Source organism: Giraffa tippelskirchi, chromosome X (genome assembly GCF_054371585.1).
Source record: "Giraffa tippelskirchi isolate mGirTip1 chromosome X, T2T-mGirTip1v1.2.pri, whole genome shotgun sequence".
NCBI lineage: Eukaryota > Metazoa > Chordata > Mammalia > Artiodactyla > Giraffidae > Giraffa > Giraffa tippelskirchi.
Genome location: NC_137289.1, coordinates 147,517,555 through 147,533,142, shown reverse-complemented (window position 1 = coordinate 147,533,142; position 15,588 = coordinate 147,517,555). Strand labels below are relative to the sequence as shown.

At 50.7% G+C, this 15,588-nt stretch overlaps 1 protein-coding gene across 2 annotated transcripts in view; it reads left to right on the top strand.

The window, feature by feature from the left end:
- The window catches only part of LOC145536631 (protein Shroom2-like), a 144,585-nt gene that overhangs the window by 88,178 nt on the left and 40,819 nt on the right, over positions 1–15,588 (top strand). The window contains exons 1-2 of one of the 2 annotated variants that reach the window (XM_081566151.1): positions 7,287–8,473; positions 9,743–9,840. The exons of the other annotated variant lie outside the window; for it this stretch is intronic. Of the exons in view, the coding sequence (XP_081422277.1) occupies positions 7,337–8,473; positions 9,743–9,840 (1,235 nt within the window). The 5' untranslated portion in view covers positions 7,287–7,336. Of the gene's footprint in view, positions 1–7,286; positions 8,474–9,742; positions 9,841–15,588 lie in introns of those variants that run through there. 2 annotated transcript variants of the gene reach the window in all.

The following is a 15,588-nucleotide window of genomic DNA, read 5'->3' as shown; positions in this document are numbered from 1 at the left end:
GCCATCTGGGTCTCCTTTGGGAAAATGTCTATTCAGGTCTTCTAACCATTATTTATTAATGTATTTTTGGCCCATATGCGGTATGTGGGATCTTAGTTCCTCAAGTGGGGATCGACCTCTCCACTCTTGCAGGGGAAAGGCAGGGTCTTAACCACTGGACTGCCAGGGAAGTCCCTTCTGCGCACTTTTTAATCAGGTATCTATTTTTCAGATAGAGTTGGATGGCTGTTTATATTTTACATTATTAACCCCTCTTGGTCGTGTCATTGGCAGATATTGTCTCCCCTTCGGTAGGTTAACCGTCTTCATTTTGTCAATGCTTTCCTTTCCTGTGAAAAAACCTTTGATTTTAATTAGGTCCTGTTTGTGTATTTTTTGCATTTCTTTCTTCTGCCTTAGGCAGATCCCCAAAAATACTGCTACAATTTATGTCAAAGGGTGTCCTGCCTATGTTTTCCTCTGGGAGTTTTATGGTTTCTGGTCTTAAATTTAAGTCTTTAATCCATTTTGAGATTTTTGTTTGTTTGTTTTTAATACCATGTTAGAGAATGTTCTAGTTCCATTCTTTTAGATGTAGTTATCCAGTTTTCCCTGGAGAAGGCAATGGCACCCCACTCCAGTACTCTTGCCTGGAAAATCCCATGGGCGGAGGAGCCTGGTAGGCTGCAGTCCATGGGGTCGCTAAGCGTCGGACACGACTGAGCGACTTCCCTTTCACTTTTCACTTTCATGCATTGGAGAAGGAAATGGCACCCCACTCCAGTGTTCTTGCCTGGAGAATTCCATGGACGGAAGAGCCTGGTAGGCTGCAGTCCATGGGGTCGCTAAGCGTCGGACACGACTGAGCGACTTCCCTTTCACTTTTCACTTTCATGCACTGGAGAAGGAAATGGCAACCCACTCCAATGTTCTTGCCTGGAGAATCCCAGGGACGGGGGAGCCTGTTGGGCTGCCGTCTATGGGGTCGCACAGAGTCGGACACGACTGAAGCGACTTAGCAGCAGCAGCAGCAGCATCCAGTTTTCCCAGCATGACTTTTTGATGAGGCTGTCTTTTCTCTACTGTATATCCTTGCCTCCTTTCTCACAGACTAGTTGACGGTAAGTGTGTTGGTTTATTTCAGGGCTTTCTATTCTGTTTCCTGACCTATGTGTCTGTTTTTGTGACACTAACATACTATTTTGATGACCATAGCTTTGTAGTGTCGTCGGATACCTCCATCTCTCTCCTTCTTCCTCAAGATTGTTTTGGCTCTTCAGGGTCTTTGATGTTACCTTGCAAATTTTAAAATTGATTTGTTCTAGTTTTGTGAACCGTGCCGTTGGTATTTTGATAGGGATAGCTTTGAATCTGTAGATTGCTTTGAGCAGCATGGTCATTTTAACAATATTCTTCCCATCCATGGTATATATTTCCATCCTGTGTATGGCATGTTCAGTTTCTTTCAACAGTATCTTATCATTTTCTGACTATAGGTCTTTTACCTCCTTGGTTAGATTTTTTTCCCCTAGGTATGCATGTATATATGTATTATTGTTATTCTTTTCTCCACACTGGGGGGCATATGGCATCTTGGGTTCCCAACCAGGGATCAAACGTACACCCATCACAGTGAAAGCTAGGAGTCTTAAGCTCTGGACCACCAGGGAAGTCCCGGTACTTAATTCTTTTTAATGAAGTTGTAAATGGATTGTTTCCTCAGTTACTCTGTCTGATGGTTCATTGTTAGTATGCAACACATTTCTTTATGTTAATTTCATATCCTGCAACTTGACCAAATTCACTGATGTGTTGTAGTTTTTTTGTGTGTGACATCTTTAGGATGTTCTGTGTATAATATCACATCATCTGCAAACAGAGACAGTCTTACTTCTTCCTTTCCAGCTTGAATTCCTTTGATTTCTTTTTCTCTGATTGCTGTGGCTAGGAGTTCCAAAACTTTGTTGAATGAAAGTGATGAGAGTGGGCATCCTTGTCTTGTTCCTGAAATGCTTTCAGCTTTTCACTGCTGTGGCTTTTGGATATATGGCCTTCATTATGTTGAAGTACGTCCCCTGTATGCCCACTTGGTTGAGTTTTTATCAAAATGGATGCTGAATATTATCAAAAGCTTTCTCTGCATCTCTCAAAGATGATCATATGGTTTTTACTCTTCAGTTTGTTAATGTTGTGTATCACATTGGTTAATTTGCAGATATGGAAGCATCCTTGGTATATCCTGGGATAAATACCACTTGATCATGGTATATGATCCTTTTAATGTATTTTTGGATTCAGTTTGCTGATATTTTATTGAGGACTTTTCATCTATGTCCATCAGTGATACTAGGCTGTAATTTTATTTTGTGTGTGTGATCTCTCTCTGGTTTTGGTATCACGGTGATGCTGGCCATGTAGAATGAGTTCAGAAGCATTCCTTCCTTTGCAATTTTTGCAATAGTTTGAGATGGAAAGGTGTTAACTCTTCTCTGAAAGTTTGGTAGAGTTCACCTGTGAAGCCATCTGGTCCTGGACTTTTGTTTCATGGGAGGTTTTTGGTTTTTTTTTTAAATTAGATTGAGCTTGTTGCTGCTAATTGCTGCTGCTGCTGCTAAGTCGCTTCAGTCGTGTCCGACTCTGTGTGACCCCATAGACGGTAGCCCACCAGGCTCCCCGGTCCCTGGGATTCTCCAGGCAAGAACACTGGAGTGGGTTGCCATTTCCTTCTCCAGTGCATGAAAGTGAAAAGTGAAAGTGAAGTCGCTCAGTCATGTCCGACTCTTAGCGACTCCATGGACTGCAGCCTACCAGGCTCCTCCATTCATGGGATTTTCCAGGCAAGAGTACTGGAGTGGGGTGCCATTGCCTTCTCCGTGCTGCTAATTAGTTTGTTCGTATTTTCTACTTTCTGGTTTGATCTTGGGAAATTGTACATTTCTTGAAAATTTTCCATTTCTTCTAGATTGTCCATTTTATTGGCATGTAGTTCATATAATTATCTCATAAAATCCTTTGTGTTTCTATGGTATCAGTTATAATTTCTTTCATTTCTGACTTTACTGATTTTTGGGGTCCTCTTGTTTCTTGATGAGTCTGGCTAAAGGTTTATCAGTTTTGTTCATCTTTTCAAAAATCAGGTTTTAGTTTGATCTTTCATCGGGTTTTTAAATCTATATTTCATTTATTTCTGCTCTAATCTTCATGATTTCTTTCCTTCTGCTTTCTTTGGAGTTTATCCTTTTCCTAGTCCCTTTAGATATAGGGTTAGTGTATTTGAGTTTTTTTGTTTGTTTTCTAAGGAAAACTTGCATTACTGTAAACTTCCCTCTTAGAACTGCTTTTTCTGCATCCTGTAGATTGTGGATTGTTATATTTCATATGTTGCCTTTCTTGACTTCAGAATGATGTTCCTTTTCTGATGAGAAAAGTCTATGGATGCATCATTACTGGAACGAGTCTAAATTTTTTCACTGAGTAGGCAGATGTATCAAACTTGAAAACAAAAAAATAAAACACCAGGAGACAGGATGGGCAGGCGTGCTTTCTCATTTGTGTCGTCTAATTGATAAATGAGTTTGGGCCAAATCCCTTTGAGCCAGCTGAGTGGGATGGCTGTGCACGTCACCACCCTTCTTTAGAGATGTTTATGTGCAGATTAGAAGGCAGGAGTCACTTCTGTGTTGAGCAGGTATATTTTGCCAAAGCTCCCCAGGGAATTCTGTGCTCCATCAGCACCCTCTCTCCCAGGTTGCTTTGTCTTTGTGGAGGTGCAGGGGAAACCAGGGGCCTTCACAGCCCATGTGCCAGGCTTGGGACTAGCCTTGGGGGCATGGTGGTTTTTGGTGACTGTGAGACAGAGGGCCTGAGAATTATGAGTTGGTAGAAGGGGGAGGGCTGGTCAACCTGGCTTACCTGAAGCCCACATTTCAAGGTCAGAAGGGCAAATGCCACCCCCAGACAGCACCATGGGGGTGTTGGCTTGGAGATGCTTCTGCTGGCCACAGGGAGCTGACCAATCACCTCGGGTTAGTGGCCAGGGTCCTCACTAGTCTGTTAGAAGGATAATGGTAACAGCCAGGAGTGTGCCTGTGGGGTGTGTGCACAAGTGCATGTGTGAATGTGTACGTGTATATGTATGTGAGTGTGTGTGTGCACGTCCGTGTGTATGCATGATATGCATGACTGTGTGTGTCTCTGTGTGTATTTGGGGCTAACATAACTATCTCAAAGTCAGTTTTTGACTATTAATAAGTGTCTGCTGTAAAGGAAAATGCGTCTTAAATAGAATATTCCTGGGACTTCCCTGGTGGTCCAGTGGCTGGGGTTCTAAGCTCCAAAGTCCCCAGGTTCGATTCCTGGTCAGGGAACTAGATCCCACATGCCACAACTAAGTCCTGGCATGGCGCAGCTAGGGAGCACATGGCCGCCAGTAAGAGATGGCCCAGCTAAACAAATAAGTACAATATTACCTATTTACAGTCGTAAGAGATTGCAGTATTTGGAGCCCAGCATACTTTGGAGAAACCCAGGTTATCTTCCCAGTGGTTAACACTTAAGTAAAAAAGTGGGCCTTGGAGTGCATTATGACAGTGACTTCATGTAATAGGATATCCATGAAGCCCGTTTGCCTGTTTTTGACTTAAGAAACCCATGTGCCCTGTGGAAACCGCACTGAGCTTTATTTCTATCTGCTTGGACTTAGACTCTCCTGGAAAAATCCACTCAGGAATGCGTGAGACAGGATGAAGAGAAATGTGCTCCGTTTCTGGGAGGGGACCTGGTCTGTCCTCTGAGGACACGGTGTGAAGCCCAGTGTTCATTGCCCCCCCCCCCCCCCCGTCACGTGACTTAGCCAGCTCACACTCTTGTGTCTTTTCCCAGGTCACACATTTTTCTTTCTCATCTTGGTTCCTCTCAAACTTCGAGTAGATGCAGTTTGTTCCCCCTCCCTACCCCCCGCCCTCTTGAAGCATGAATGTTCCAGTGAAAGCACTTTACATGCCTGGATAAATAGTTTCATCATTGAGAGCTTTAAGTGTACAATATTGTCCTATCAAAAAAAAAAGTGCATACCTTAGTCTTAAAATACTAAAAAAATGCTAATCATCGTCTGAGCTTCAGTGAGTGGCGGTCCTTTTGCAATAGTTAACATGAATGATCACAAATCACCGTGAGAAATAATAATGAAAAAATTTTGAAATACTGCAGTAATTTAAAAAATGTGGCAGAGTGAACGGTGTTGGGGAAATTGGTACGTATATACGCCTGCTCGATGCAGAATTGCCACAAACCTTAATTGGTGGAGTGGGGGTAGGGACGGGGAAAGCAGTATCAGTGAAGTGCAGTAAAATGAGGAATGCCTGCAATTTAATATTTGGATTTGGTAAATATAATCTTATCTCTGAACTTGCCTTTTCAAGTTGAAGATCCTTCTCTTTTGATGGCTTTCCTCGTGCTAGCAGCGCATAGCACGAATTATTTTGTGCAGTCAACTGTAGGCTCACAAACTCGTTCCGCAAGGGGCCAGATAACACTTTCTAGCTGGCGGGCAGGTAGGTGTCTTTGGCAGCTGCTCAGCTCTGGGTTTGGAGCCTACACACAGCCATGACCACGTTCCCTTCAAGGTTTGTATTTATGAGCACTGAAATTTGAATTTCAGATCGTTTTTATGGATCACGAGGTACTCTTTGAATTCTGCCCTTTCACCCCACTAGAAAATCTAAAAGCCGTCCTTAGCTTTGAGGGCTGCAGTTTGCTCTCCAGGATACTTCTGCACGCTGGGACTTCCGTCCAGCCTGTGGGTGTTGCCTCCAGAAATGTACTGCAGCATTGAAGGTTCTCTGTTTGGGAAAAGGCATCCAGTGGGTACGACTCCGACCCTTTCAGCCTGCCTTGGAAAAGCTGCTCTTTTAAATGTGAAAAGTTAGATGCGGTGCGCTCACCTTCCCTGGGCTTCGCCCCGGTGACTCAGGTGGTAAAGAATCCACCCGCCAATGCAGGAGATGCAGGTTCGATCCCTGGGTCGGGAAGATCCCCCGGAGAAGGAAATGGCAACCCATTCTGGTATTCTTGCCTGGAGAATCCCATGAACAGAGGGGCCTGGCGGGCTACAGTCCATGGGGGTTGCAAAGAGTGGGACACGGTTGCCTATACCCATATTCACCTTCCCGTCCAGGGATCTCCATGGGGGAAGAGTGGTTAGTGCAGGTGATGTCTGCACGGGGGCAGCTGCGCCCACGTGCAACGTCTCCTCTTGCCCTTCCCTACAACCCAGCCCTAAAGCCCCGCCTCTGTTGCCTGCGGTTTCTTCTCCTTTCCTAGCTCCTCCTCCCAGGACCTGTCGGGCGGCGCCTGGGAGCCAGCTAACCTGCAGCGCACCTCCGACCACTTCAGCTCGCTGGGAAGCGTCGATAGCCTGGACCCGTCCACCCAGCCGGACCCGTCGGGGCGCCTCTCGGCGGCCAAGTCCAGCAGCAGCATCGACCGCCTGGGCGGCGCCAGCAAGCGGGACTCGGCTTACGGCTCGTTCTCCACCCGCTCCAGCACTCCGGACCACACCCTGCCCAACGCGGACGTGTCCTCGGCAGAGAACATCCTCTACAAAGTGGGCCTGTGGGAGGCCTCTGCTGCAGCCGACAGCCGGCTCAGCCCGACGGCCGGCGACTCTCAGGGTGCTGAGGAGCCTCTGGGGTGCTTCCCACCCCGGGTCCCCGAGGACGGCCCCGAGCCCAAGCTAGCTGCTTGCGGGCGGTCCTGCTCCGGGCCCGTCTGGTATGTTCCGGATAAGAGACGAGCCCCTCCGTCCCCGCCCCCACCGCCTCCTCCGCTCCGCCGCGACAGCTTCGCTGCCACCAGGAGCCACGAGCAGACCCAGGGCCCCGCGTTCTCAGCAGACGCGGCCCCCGCGCAGCCCTTGCCGGGCCTGAGCCGCGCGCGGCCCCACGGCGGCGACTGGCGGAGACCCGAACCCGCTGATCAGCCGTCGAGGCAGGCGCACGGGGGCGACGGCTGGAGGGCCGCGAGCTCTTTGGGCTGCGCGCCGGGGGCGCACCTGGACTGTGGGGGGCTGGCCTGCGAAAGCGCGCCCCGGGCCCTCCTGGGAGCCCCCAGCCGGCTGCAGGCTTCTCTCTCCAGCACCGACGTGCGCCGCCCGCAGCCCTCGCCCGCGGGCCAACACCCGCGCCACTCGAGCGACGAGGGCCCCTTCTTCCGCGAGGGTCCAAGCGCCACGTGGCTTGCGGAGCCCCTCCCCGCTGACCGCCTCGCGGACGACAGCCCCGCTGCCGTCGTCGTTGGAGGGCCACGCGCTGCCGACCAGAGGGGCGACTGCGGCGCGCAGAGCCGCTACTACTGCGTGATGTCCAGAGCTGGCCCCCCGGGGGGCACCCCGGCCCCCCAGCCTCGCTGCTACCCGTCCCGGCTGGAGGGTGCCCCGGCCGCTCGGCAGAGAGGCAGGGCGGAGCCGGTGGACAGGGCACCCGAGGACCCCCCGGGGGGCGGCCTCCTGGACAGAGGTGGCAGGAAGAGGGTGGCGGGCGGCTTGGACGACGGGGGTGGCGAGATCTGCCCCCTGCAGACGCCCATGCTGCACTCGCTGAGCCAGGAAGGGGCGCGCCGGCCCGAGACCAGCCACGAGGACGCGGCCCCGGCGGGCAGGCCCATCCGGAGGAGCGACCGCTTCGCCACCACCCTGAGGAACGAGATCCAGCAGCGGCGAGCTAGGCTGCAGAAGAGCCGGAGTACAGCCACCTTGGCCGGCTCCGCAGAGGAGGAAGATGACGTGGAGACGGAGGCACAGGGCTCCGGGGCGCAGCCAGTGGGCGCCCCGGAGAGCGCCTTCCCCGGCGGCACCTATAAGGACCACCTGAAGGAGGCGCAGGCCCGTGTCCTGAGGGCCACGTCGTTCCAGCGCCGCGACCTGGAGCCCAGCCCAGCGGACCCCGAGCCGGCCCCCCGCGTCAGGGAGGGGGCCTCGGGCGCCGGGCCGCCCTTGCGCGCCACCGGCAGCAGCAGCGCGCGCGTCGGGAGCCGGAGGCGCTTCACCGCCGAGCAGAAACTGAAGTCCTACTCGGAGCCCGAGAAGATGAACGCGGTGGGGCTGGTGGGGGACCAGCGCCCCGCACCCCTCGACGAGACGGTGCGCACCTTTGCTGACAGGTGGAAGTTTTTTGAGGAAACCAGCAAGCCCGCGGGCCCCCAGCTGGGGCCGAAGCCGCTGCCCTGTGGCTTCCCCAGGGAGAAGCCGGAGATGCTGTGGACAGCAGGCCCTGCAAAAGACGGAAAGGCGGGGAGACCCATCCCGCCGCAGAGGCTCGGCACCTTCGCTGAGTATCAAGCCTCCTGGAGGCAACAGAGGAAGGTCCCGGAAGCCAGGGGTGCCGGGAGGTACCACTCCGCCGACAACATCCTCGACGTGGGTGTGGACCAAGAGGAGAGGCCGCAGTACGTCCACGAAAGGTCCCGGTCATCGCCTTCCACAGACCTCTACAAGCAGGTAAGCATCCTGCAGGGGACCAGACTCAGCACCCCCTGACCCCATCTTAAGGCGCAAATGGGGCACCCCCGGAATAGCATGGCCTGGTGTTATAGTGATTGTGTCTTGTGTCCTGTTTCCAAGCATTTCTCTGCACCAGGCTCAGCCAGTATATCAACTCCTATGAGTGGTACCTGGGAACCAGGTCCACACATTCAAGACAATTGCAGGTGCCCTGGTTTCCCACCACATCTCGAGTTCCCAGCCTCATCTCTAGCAGAAGCTGTCTTCCCCCTTGATTAGCTTGCCCTTGATACAAAGAGAAGAAATTGGGGGGAACAATAGAAAATGGTTAAGTTGTCCTCTGAAATGAAAGGGGGTGCTTTATGTCCACCCTTAAGACAATATACGTTAGACACTCTTCAAATATTGATGCCACTTCATACTTTTACTGTTCTTGTTTGGTTTTTATTTTATTTTATGGGGTCAGGTATTTTTAAAGATTGCTCTGGGGCAAGTGTAACTGAAAGTGCAATGCTTTAAACTGTTGCACTTTTCTTAGGCGTATTGATAGTGAAAGCTGACATTAAGCTTTCTAGAAAACCTCCGTGTTTGTATTCATACTTCACGGTTCATAGTCAGTCTCCCTGTCTCTGCCTTTTCCGCCCTTTCCACCTGCAGGGGTGTATTTCAAAGGAAAGATTTCCTGCGGCATCTGATGGAGGCTCTTGTAAACAATAGAACCAGCGATCGCTTTGTTACACACTTTGTTACACACTTATGAATGTGTGTGTGTGTGTGAAGAGAGGTGCTGGTTTCTCTGTGGCCCCCTAGTACAGAAAGGCCTGTGGACAGCTAGGGCATGTGTGTCCCTCGAGATGGTGCCCTGTGCCACGTGACCTTCGAGAATTCCACATTCTCGAGGTCAAGAGACCAGGCTGCCAGACTCCAGGTCCCAGGGCTTGAGCTTGGACTGCGCTGAGCCGTGTGACCAGCAGCGTTTTGATTTGACTGGGTGGGGTTTGGGAGCCACTCTGTCACACAGCCTTCCAGCCCTCATGTAGGAGTCCTGCTTCCTGCCCGGGGAGCCCAAGGGGACTGCGATCTCGTTGAGTCATTTTGATGAGGGCTGGACTGATGGTCCGCAGGCCGGCTGACCACAGGCCACGTCACCCGGTTCGTGGTGCCGGCTCACAGGGCGTGCCCACAGTGAGGGGGGTTCGTGATCACAGAGGTTCTTCGGGGGAGGCTGCTTGATGACTGGGTGTCCCGTTGTGCCGCCCTTGGCAGGACGCCTCCGTGGAACCTCGACGGCAGGCGGGGGACCCCGGGGAGCACCCGGAGCTTTCTTCGGTGGCGCGGGCTGACGACGGAGGCCCCACCCCAAGGTAGGAGAATCTTGCACTCCGGCTCACTGAGGCATCTCGGGGGGCGGGTGGGCTGCTTCACAGTGGGTGAGGGCTCGGGTAACGTGGCCAGGCGTGTGGTTTCGGCCTGACCTTAAGCGGCTGGTCACCAGTTGGGCTTGCCACTCCTTATGGCATTGTTTTGCTTCTTCAGACAGCTGCTATGGTTTGCATGCAGTCGAGTTCTTTCCGATGACAGAGAACCAGTGTGATGGGCTTGAATGGAATGCTTTATGCCGAACAGGCAGCTGAAGGGAGCCTTTAACGACTAGGGCGCAGCTGGGTTGCTGGCTGGGGAATCCAAGTTGCCTGGAAGGATTGTTAATGAACGGATGGGGGTTAGGCCTTCTTTAATGAGTTCATTTTGAGCTTTAAAAATAGAAATCAAGTCGGTCGGCTCCCCCGGAGCAGGGCAGAGCATGAAAAAATGGGCTGGCCGCAGTGTTAACATGACTATACGCCCGCATTCTAAAATGTGTCCGAAGTAGCCGTCTTCCTGCAGTGAGGGTGGAATTTAGGTGAAATACACACCGCTGTGTGGACCCTCATCCCTGAGGATGGCAGGAGAGGGCATTGCACATCACTGCAGCAGCTGGGGTTTAACCTTATTTTCAAAACAGCTGATAAAAGGGACTTCCCTAGTGGCCTAGTGGGTAGGACACTGACCTCGCAGTGTGGAGGACCTGGGTTCCATCCCCTGGTCAGAGAACTAGATCCCACGTGCGGCAGCGAAGACCTGGCACAGCCAAATAAATAAATATTTTTTTAAAAAAAATGAAACACTGATGGAGAAATGGAAGCCAATTGGTACACGGTAGGGTCACTGAATGCAGATCTTTCTGTGCCTTGAGGGTCGCTGGGGGTTGATGTGCTGCTCAGATTCAAACATCAACCTCAAAATTGAAGGTTGTGTCGCAGAAACGACCGAGTTGAATGTTGGCTCTTGCGAGCCTTGTGCGCTGGGGTCTTATTTCATTTGGCTCTAAAACTGGCTGCTGGCAGCATCACACAAGGGTACGGTGGCTCGGAGGGGGCAAACATAGTAGTCTGTGTGTGCTGGTGTGGGACGCGGCAGCCGTGAGGGACGACACACCTGCGGAAGTGAGCCACACGGTTGGGGCTTTGTGACCCTGGGTTCCGAGCAGATCACGTGCGGAGTGCCAGCTGTCATCTTGATCAGAGCGGCTCCTGGCCCCACTGCAGTCCCGAGTGTGCCGCCTTGTGGGGAGGGGGTCTGCTCCAGGCAACCCTGCACACGTGGGTGGGCTTCATTCCTGCCCGGTGTCGGCCTCAGACCTTTAAACTGCAGAGCTCTCGCTGCTGCACTGGTTGGACTTTAGCTCCTCTGCTGTGAAGAGTAGGAATAAATGGCTACACTGTACATAACTCTGTGTGTGCGTGTGTGTGTGTTACAATGGCACGGTCAGCAGCGGAGGGGTGAAGAGGATGGGGGGGCAGATAGCGGTGGGAGGGAGAGGGGGAATCACGTGCCGTGTGCATCACAGTCTTGGCTTCTGGCAGGCTGTGTGGGTAACCGCTCTGAGGGAGTGACTTCCAAAACCTTTCTGCTTTTGCGCGACCAACCCAGCAATTTTCAGAATCATCGTGTGGGCTTTTTTAAAGAGTGGCGAGACTCAAGGGAAATTCTAGAACGGGAATGTCAAAAAGGCGCGGTCAGCTGCTTTTGGAGAATGTTTTATTTTCTGAAGTAACTGGCCAGAGACAGTGCCCTCGAAACATTTAAATTTGAGAATAAAATAAATGAAAATGCAGGCAAGGGACTGTCCTTTGAGATCTATAATGCAGAGATTTAAAGATGCCCAGTGTTTTGCATAAATTAATGTAAAACAGTCTGTATAAGGGCTTCCCTGGTGGCTCAGACAGTAACGAATCTGCCTGCAATGCTAGAGGCTCAGGTTCCCTGAGTCGGGAAGATCCCCTGGAGAAGGACGAGACTACGCGCTCCAGTATTCTGGCCTGGACGGTCCCATGGACAGAGGAGCCTGGCTGGCTATATGGTCACAGAGAGTTGGACAGGACTGAGCAACTAACGCCCTCTAATTGCTGATCTGTTAACCAAAACATGATAATGAAAACTGGTTTTTGTGGTATTTATTAGGGTGCCAGAAGAGTATCAAGATAATTATTCATGTAAATCAAATTGAGAACTTTTTAAAAAACTTTTTATTTTATATTGAAGTATAGCCAATTGGGCTTCCCTGGTGGCTCAGATGGTAAAGCACCTTTGTGCAATGTGGGAGACCCGGGTTTGATCCCTGGGTCAGGAAGATCCCCTGGAGAAGGAAATGGCAACCCACTCCAGTACTCCTGCCTGGAAAATCCCATGGACGGAGGAGCCTGGTAGGCTACAGTCTATGGGGTCGCAGTCGGACACGACTGAGCGACTTCACTTTCACTATAGCCAGTTAACAATGTGATAGTTTCAGGTGGACAGCAAAGGGACTCAGCCCTACATATACATGTATCCATTCTCCCCCCAACTCTCCAAATTGAGGACATTTTTCTGAGGTTCAAAATTCTGGTTCTGGATCAAGTAGGACAGAAGTTCCACGCCCACAGGACCTCCCAGCGTAGGAGGGAAAGACACCCATACTTACAACTGGGGTGATGACGCATAATGGTCAATTTTTTAATGTTACGTGGTCGGACAGGACTGAGCAACTAATACCCTCTAATTGCTGATCTGTTAACCAGAACATGAGTGGAAGTGGGACTCAGCTACTTCTGGATTGTGGCAAATAATGATTCTCTGTTGGCACGACCCCGCTGCTGAACTTGTATTGACGATTTTAGGTTACCTGGCAGTACATGAAGCAGCAAGCTCTCCTTGCTTTGTGGAGCAAAGACATCAGCATGTCAAATTTGGTACCACGAACTTCTTGGACATGAAAGAAAGAAAGTGGAGTCACTCAGTCATGTCCGACTCTTTGCGATCCCATGGGCTGTAGCCCGCCAGGCTCCTCCATCCACGGGATTCTCCAGGCAAGAATGCTGGAGTGGGTTGCCATTCCCTTCTCCAGGGAATCTTCGCAACCCAGGGAGCAAACCCAGGTCTCCCGCACTGCAGGCAGAATCTTTACCGTCTGAGCCATCAGGAAAGTTGGCCACTCAGTTCAGTTCAGTTCAGTCACTCAGTCATGTCCAACTCTTTGCGACCCCATGAACCACAGCACGCCAGGCCTCCCTGTCCATCACCAACTCCCGGAGTCCACCCAAACCCATGTCCGTCAAGTCGGTGATGCCATCCAACCATCTCATCCTCTGTCGTCCCCTTCTCCTCCTGCTCTCAATCTTTCCCAGCATCAGGGTCTTTTCCAATGAGTCAACTCTTTGCATGAGGTGGCCAAAGTGTTGGAGTTTCAGCTTCAACATCAGTCCTTCCAGTGAACACCCAGGACTGATCTCCTTGCAGTCCAAGGGACTCTCAAGAGTCTTCTCCAACACCACAGTTCAAAAGCATCAATTCTTCAGCGCTCAGCTTTCTTTATAGTCCAACTCTCACATCCATACATGACCACTGGAAAAACCATAGCCTTGACTAGACGGACCTTTGTTGGCAAAGTAATGTCTCTGCTTTTTAATATGCTGTCTAGGTTGGTCATAACTTTCCTTCCAAGGAGTAAGCATCTTTTAATGTCATGGCTGCAGTCACCATCTGTAGTGATTTTGGAGCCCAGAAAAATAAAGTCATCCACTGTTTCCACTGTTTGCCCATCTATCTGCCGTGAAGTGATGTGACCAGATGCCATGATCTTAGTTTTCTGAATGCTGAGCTTTAAGCCAACTTTTTCACTCTCCTCTCTCACTTGCATCAAGAGCCTTTTTAGTTCTTCTTCACTTTCTGGCATAAGGGTGGTGTCATCTGCATATCTGAGGTTATTGATATTTCTCCTGGCAATCTTGATTCCAGCTTGTGCTTCCTCCAGCCCAGCATTTCTCATGATGTACTCTGCATATAAGTTAAATAAGCAAGGTGACAATATACAGCCTTGATGTACTCCTTTTCCTATTTGGAACCGGTCTGTTGTTCCGTGTCCAGTTCTAACTGTTGCTTCCTGACCTGCATACAGGTTTCTCAAGTGGCAGGTCAGGTGGTCTGATATGCCCATCTCTTTCAGAATTTTCCACAGTTTATTGTGATCCACACAGTCAAAGGCTTTGGCGTAGTCAATAAAGCAGAGGTAGATTTTTTCTGGAATTCTCTTGCTTTTTCGATGATCCAGCGGATGTTGGCAATTTTATCTCTGGTTCCTCTGCCTTTTCTAAAACCAGCTTGAACATCTGGCTGTTCACGGTTCATGTATTGCTGAAGCCTGGCTTGGAGAATTTTAAGCATTACTTTACTAGCGTGTGAGATGGCCACTACCGTACAGGTGTTAAAGCTTTGTGAGATAGCTAAGCTTTAAGCTCTTCGGATTCTTGCTTCTCACACATGAGAGCCTTGTAGAGCCGGGGGTCACCAAGCCCTGGGCTGGCTGCAGACCCTATAGGAACCCCTCACCCCGCTCCCTAGGCCACACAGCAGGAATTGAACCAGGCGAGGGGAGGGAAGGAGCAAAGCTTTATCTGTATTTACAACCCCTCCTCATCACTTGCATTACTGCCTGAGATAGCAAATGACGGTTTCCCTGAAAGTAAGTTTGAGAAAACTTCAAATGTTCGTACGTTCTGGATCCAAGTCAAGGCAGAATATCCTGAGATTGCCACAAAAACACTGAAAAGCCTGCTTCCATTTCCAACATCTTTGTGAAGCAGGGTTTTCTGCAGTGTATTGTGTGTGTGCTCAGTCGTGTCCGACTCTTTGGGACCCCACAGACTGTAGCCCACCAGGCTCCTCTGCCCGTGGGATTCTCCAGGCAAGAATACTGGAGTGGGTTGCCATTCCCTCCTCCAGGGGATCTTCCCGACCCTGGGATCGAACTTGTGTGTCTCCTGCATTGGCAGGAGGATTCTTTTTACCACTGAGTCACTAACAGCAACCAAAGCAAGATTATGGAGTGAGTGAGTGACAGTTGCTCGGTCGTGTCCGACTCTCTGTGACCCCGTGAACTATACAGTCCATGGGATTCTCCAGGCCAGAATACTGGAATGGGTAGCCTTTCCCTTCTCCAGGGGATCTTCCCAACCCAGGGATCGAACCCAGGTCTCCCGCCTTGCAGGTGGATTCTTTACCAGCTGAGCCACCAGGGAAGCCCAAGAATACTGGAGTGGGTAGCCTATCCCTTCTCCAGCGGATCTTCCCCACCCAGGAACTGAACCGGGGTCTCCTGCATTGCAGGCAGATTCTTTACCAGCTGAGCCGCCAGGGAAGCCCAGTTACAGAGTAGACACCCTGCCGGAGTCCAGCTCCGGCAGCCAGGGAATCGCCCTGAAGGGGTGAACGGGGTCGGCGAATGGTGCAGCCTCTCACTCATTTGGATTGCATCTCGGTGGAGAAAATGATGCAGTCTCTCTCTCAAAGCACTGGCCTGCATGTTTATTTTAAGCATCAGGTTTTCTTTTATATTTTTGCAAAAGCATTAAATCAGAGGTATGACATCTTCAGTTTCCCCTCACCCATATTTACTGTCTCCATAAATCATTGTTGTCCTTCAGAGTTTCTTCCTAAGTGTCCTTGTGATAACATTGTAACTCAAGTTTGTCTCTGGGCTGTATATTACATTCCTCAGTTTATTTCTTATCTCTTTAAATCCTGCTATCCCCTAGTAA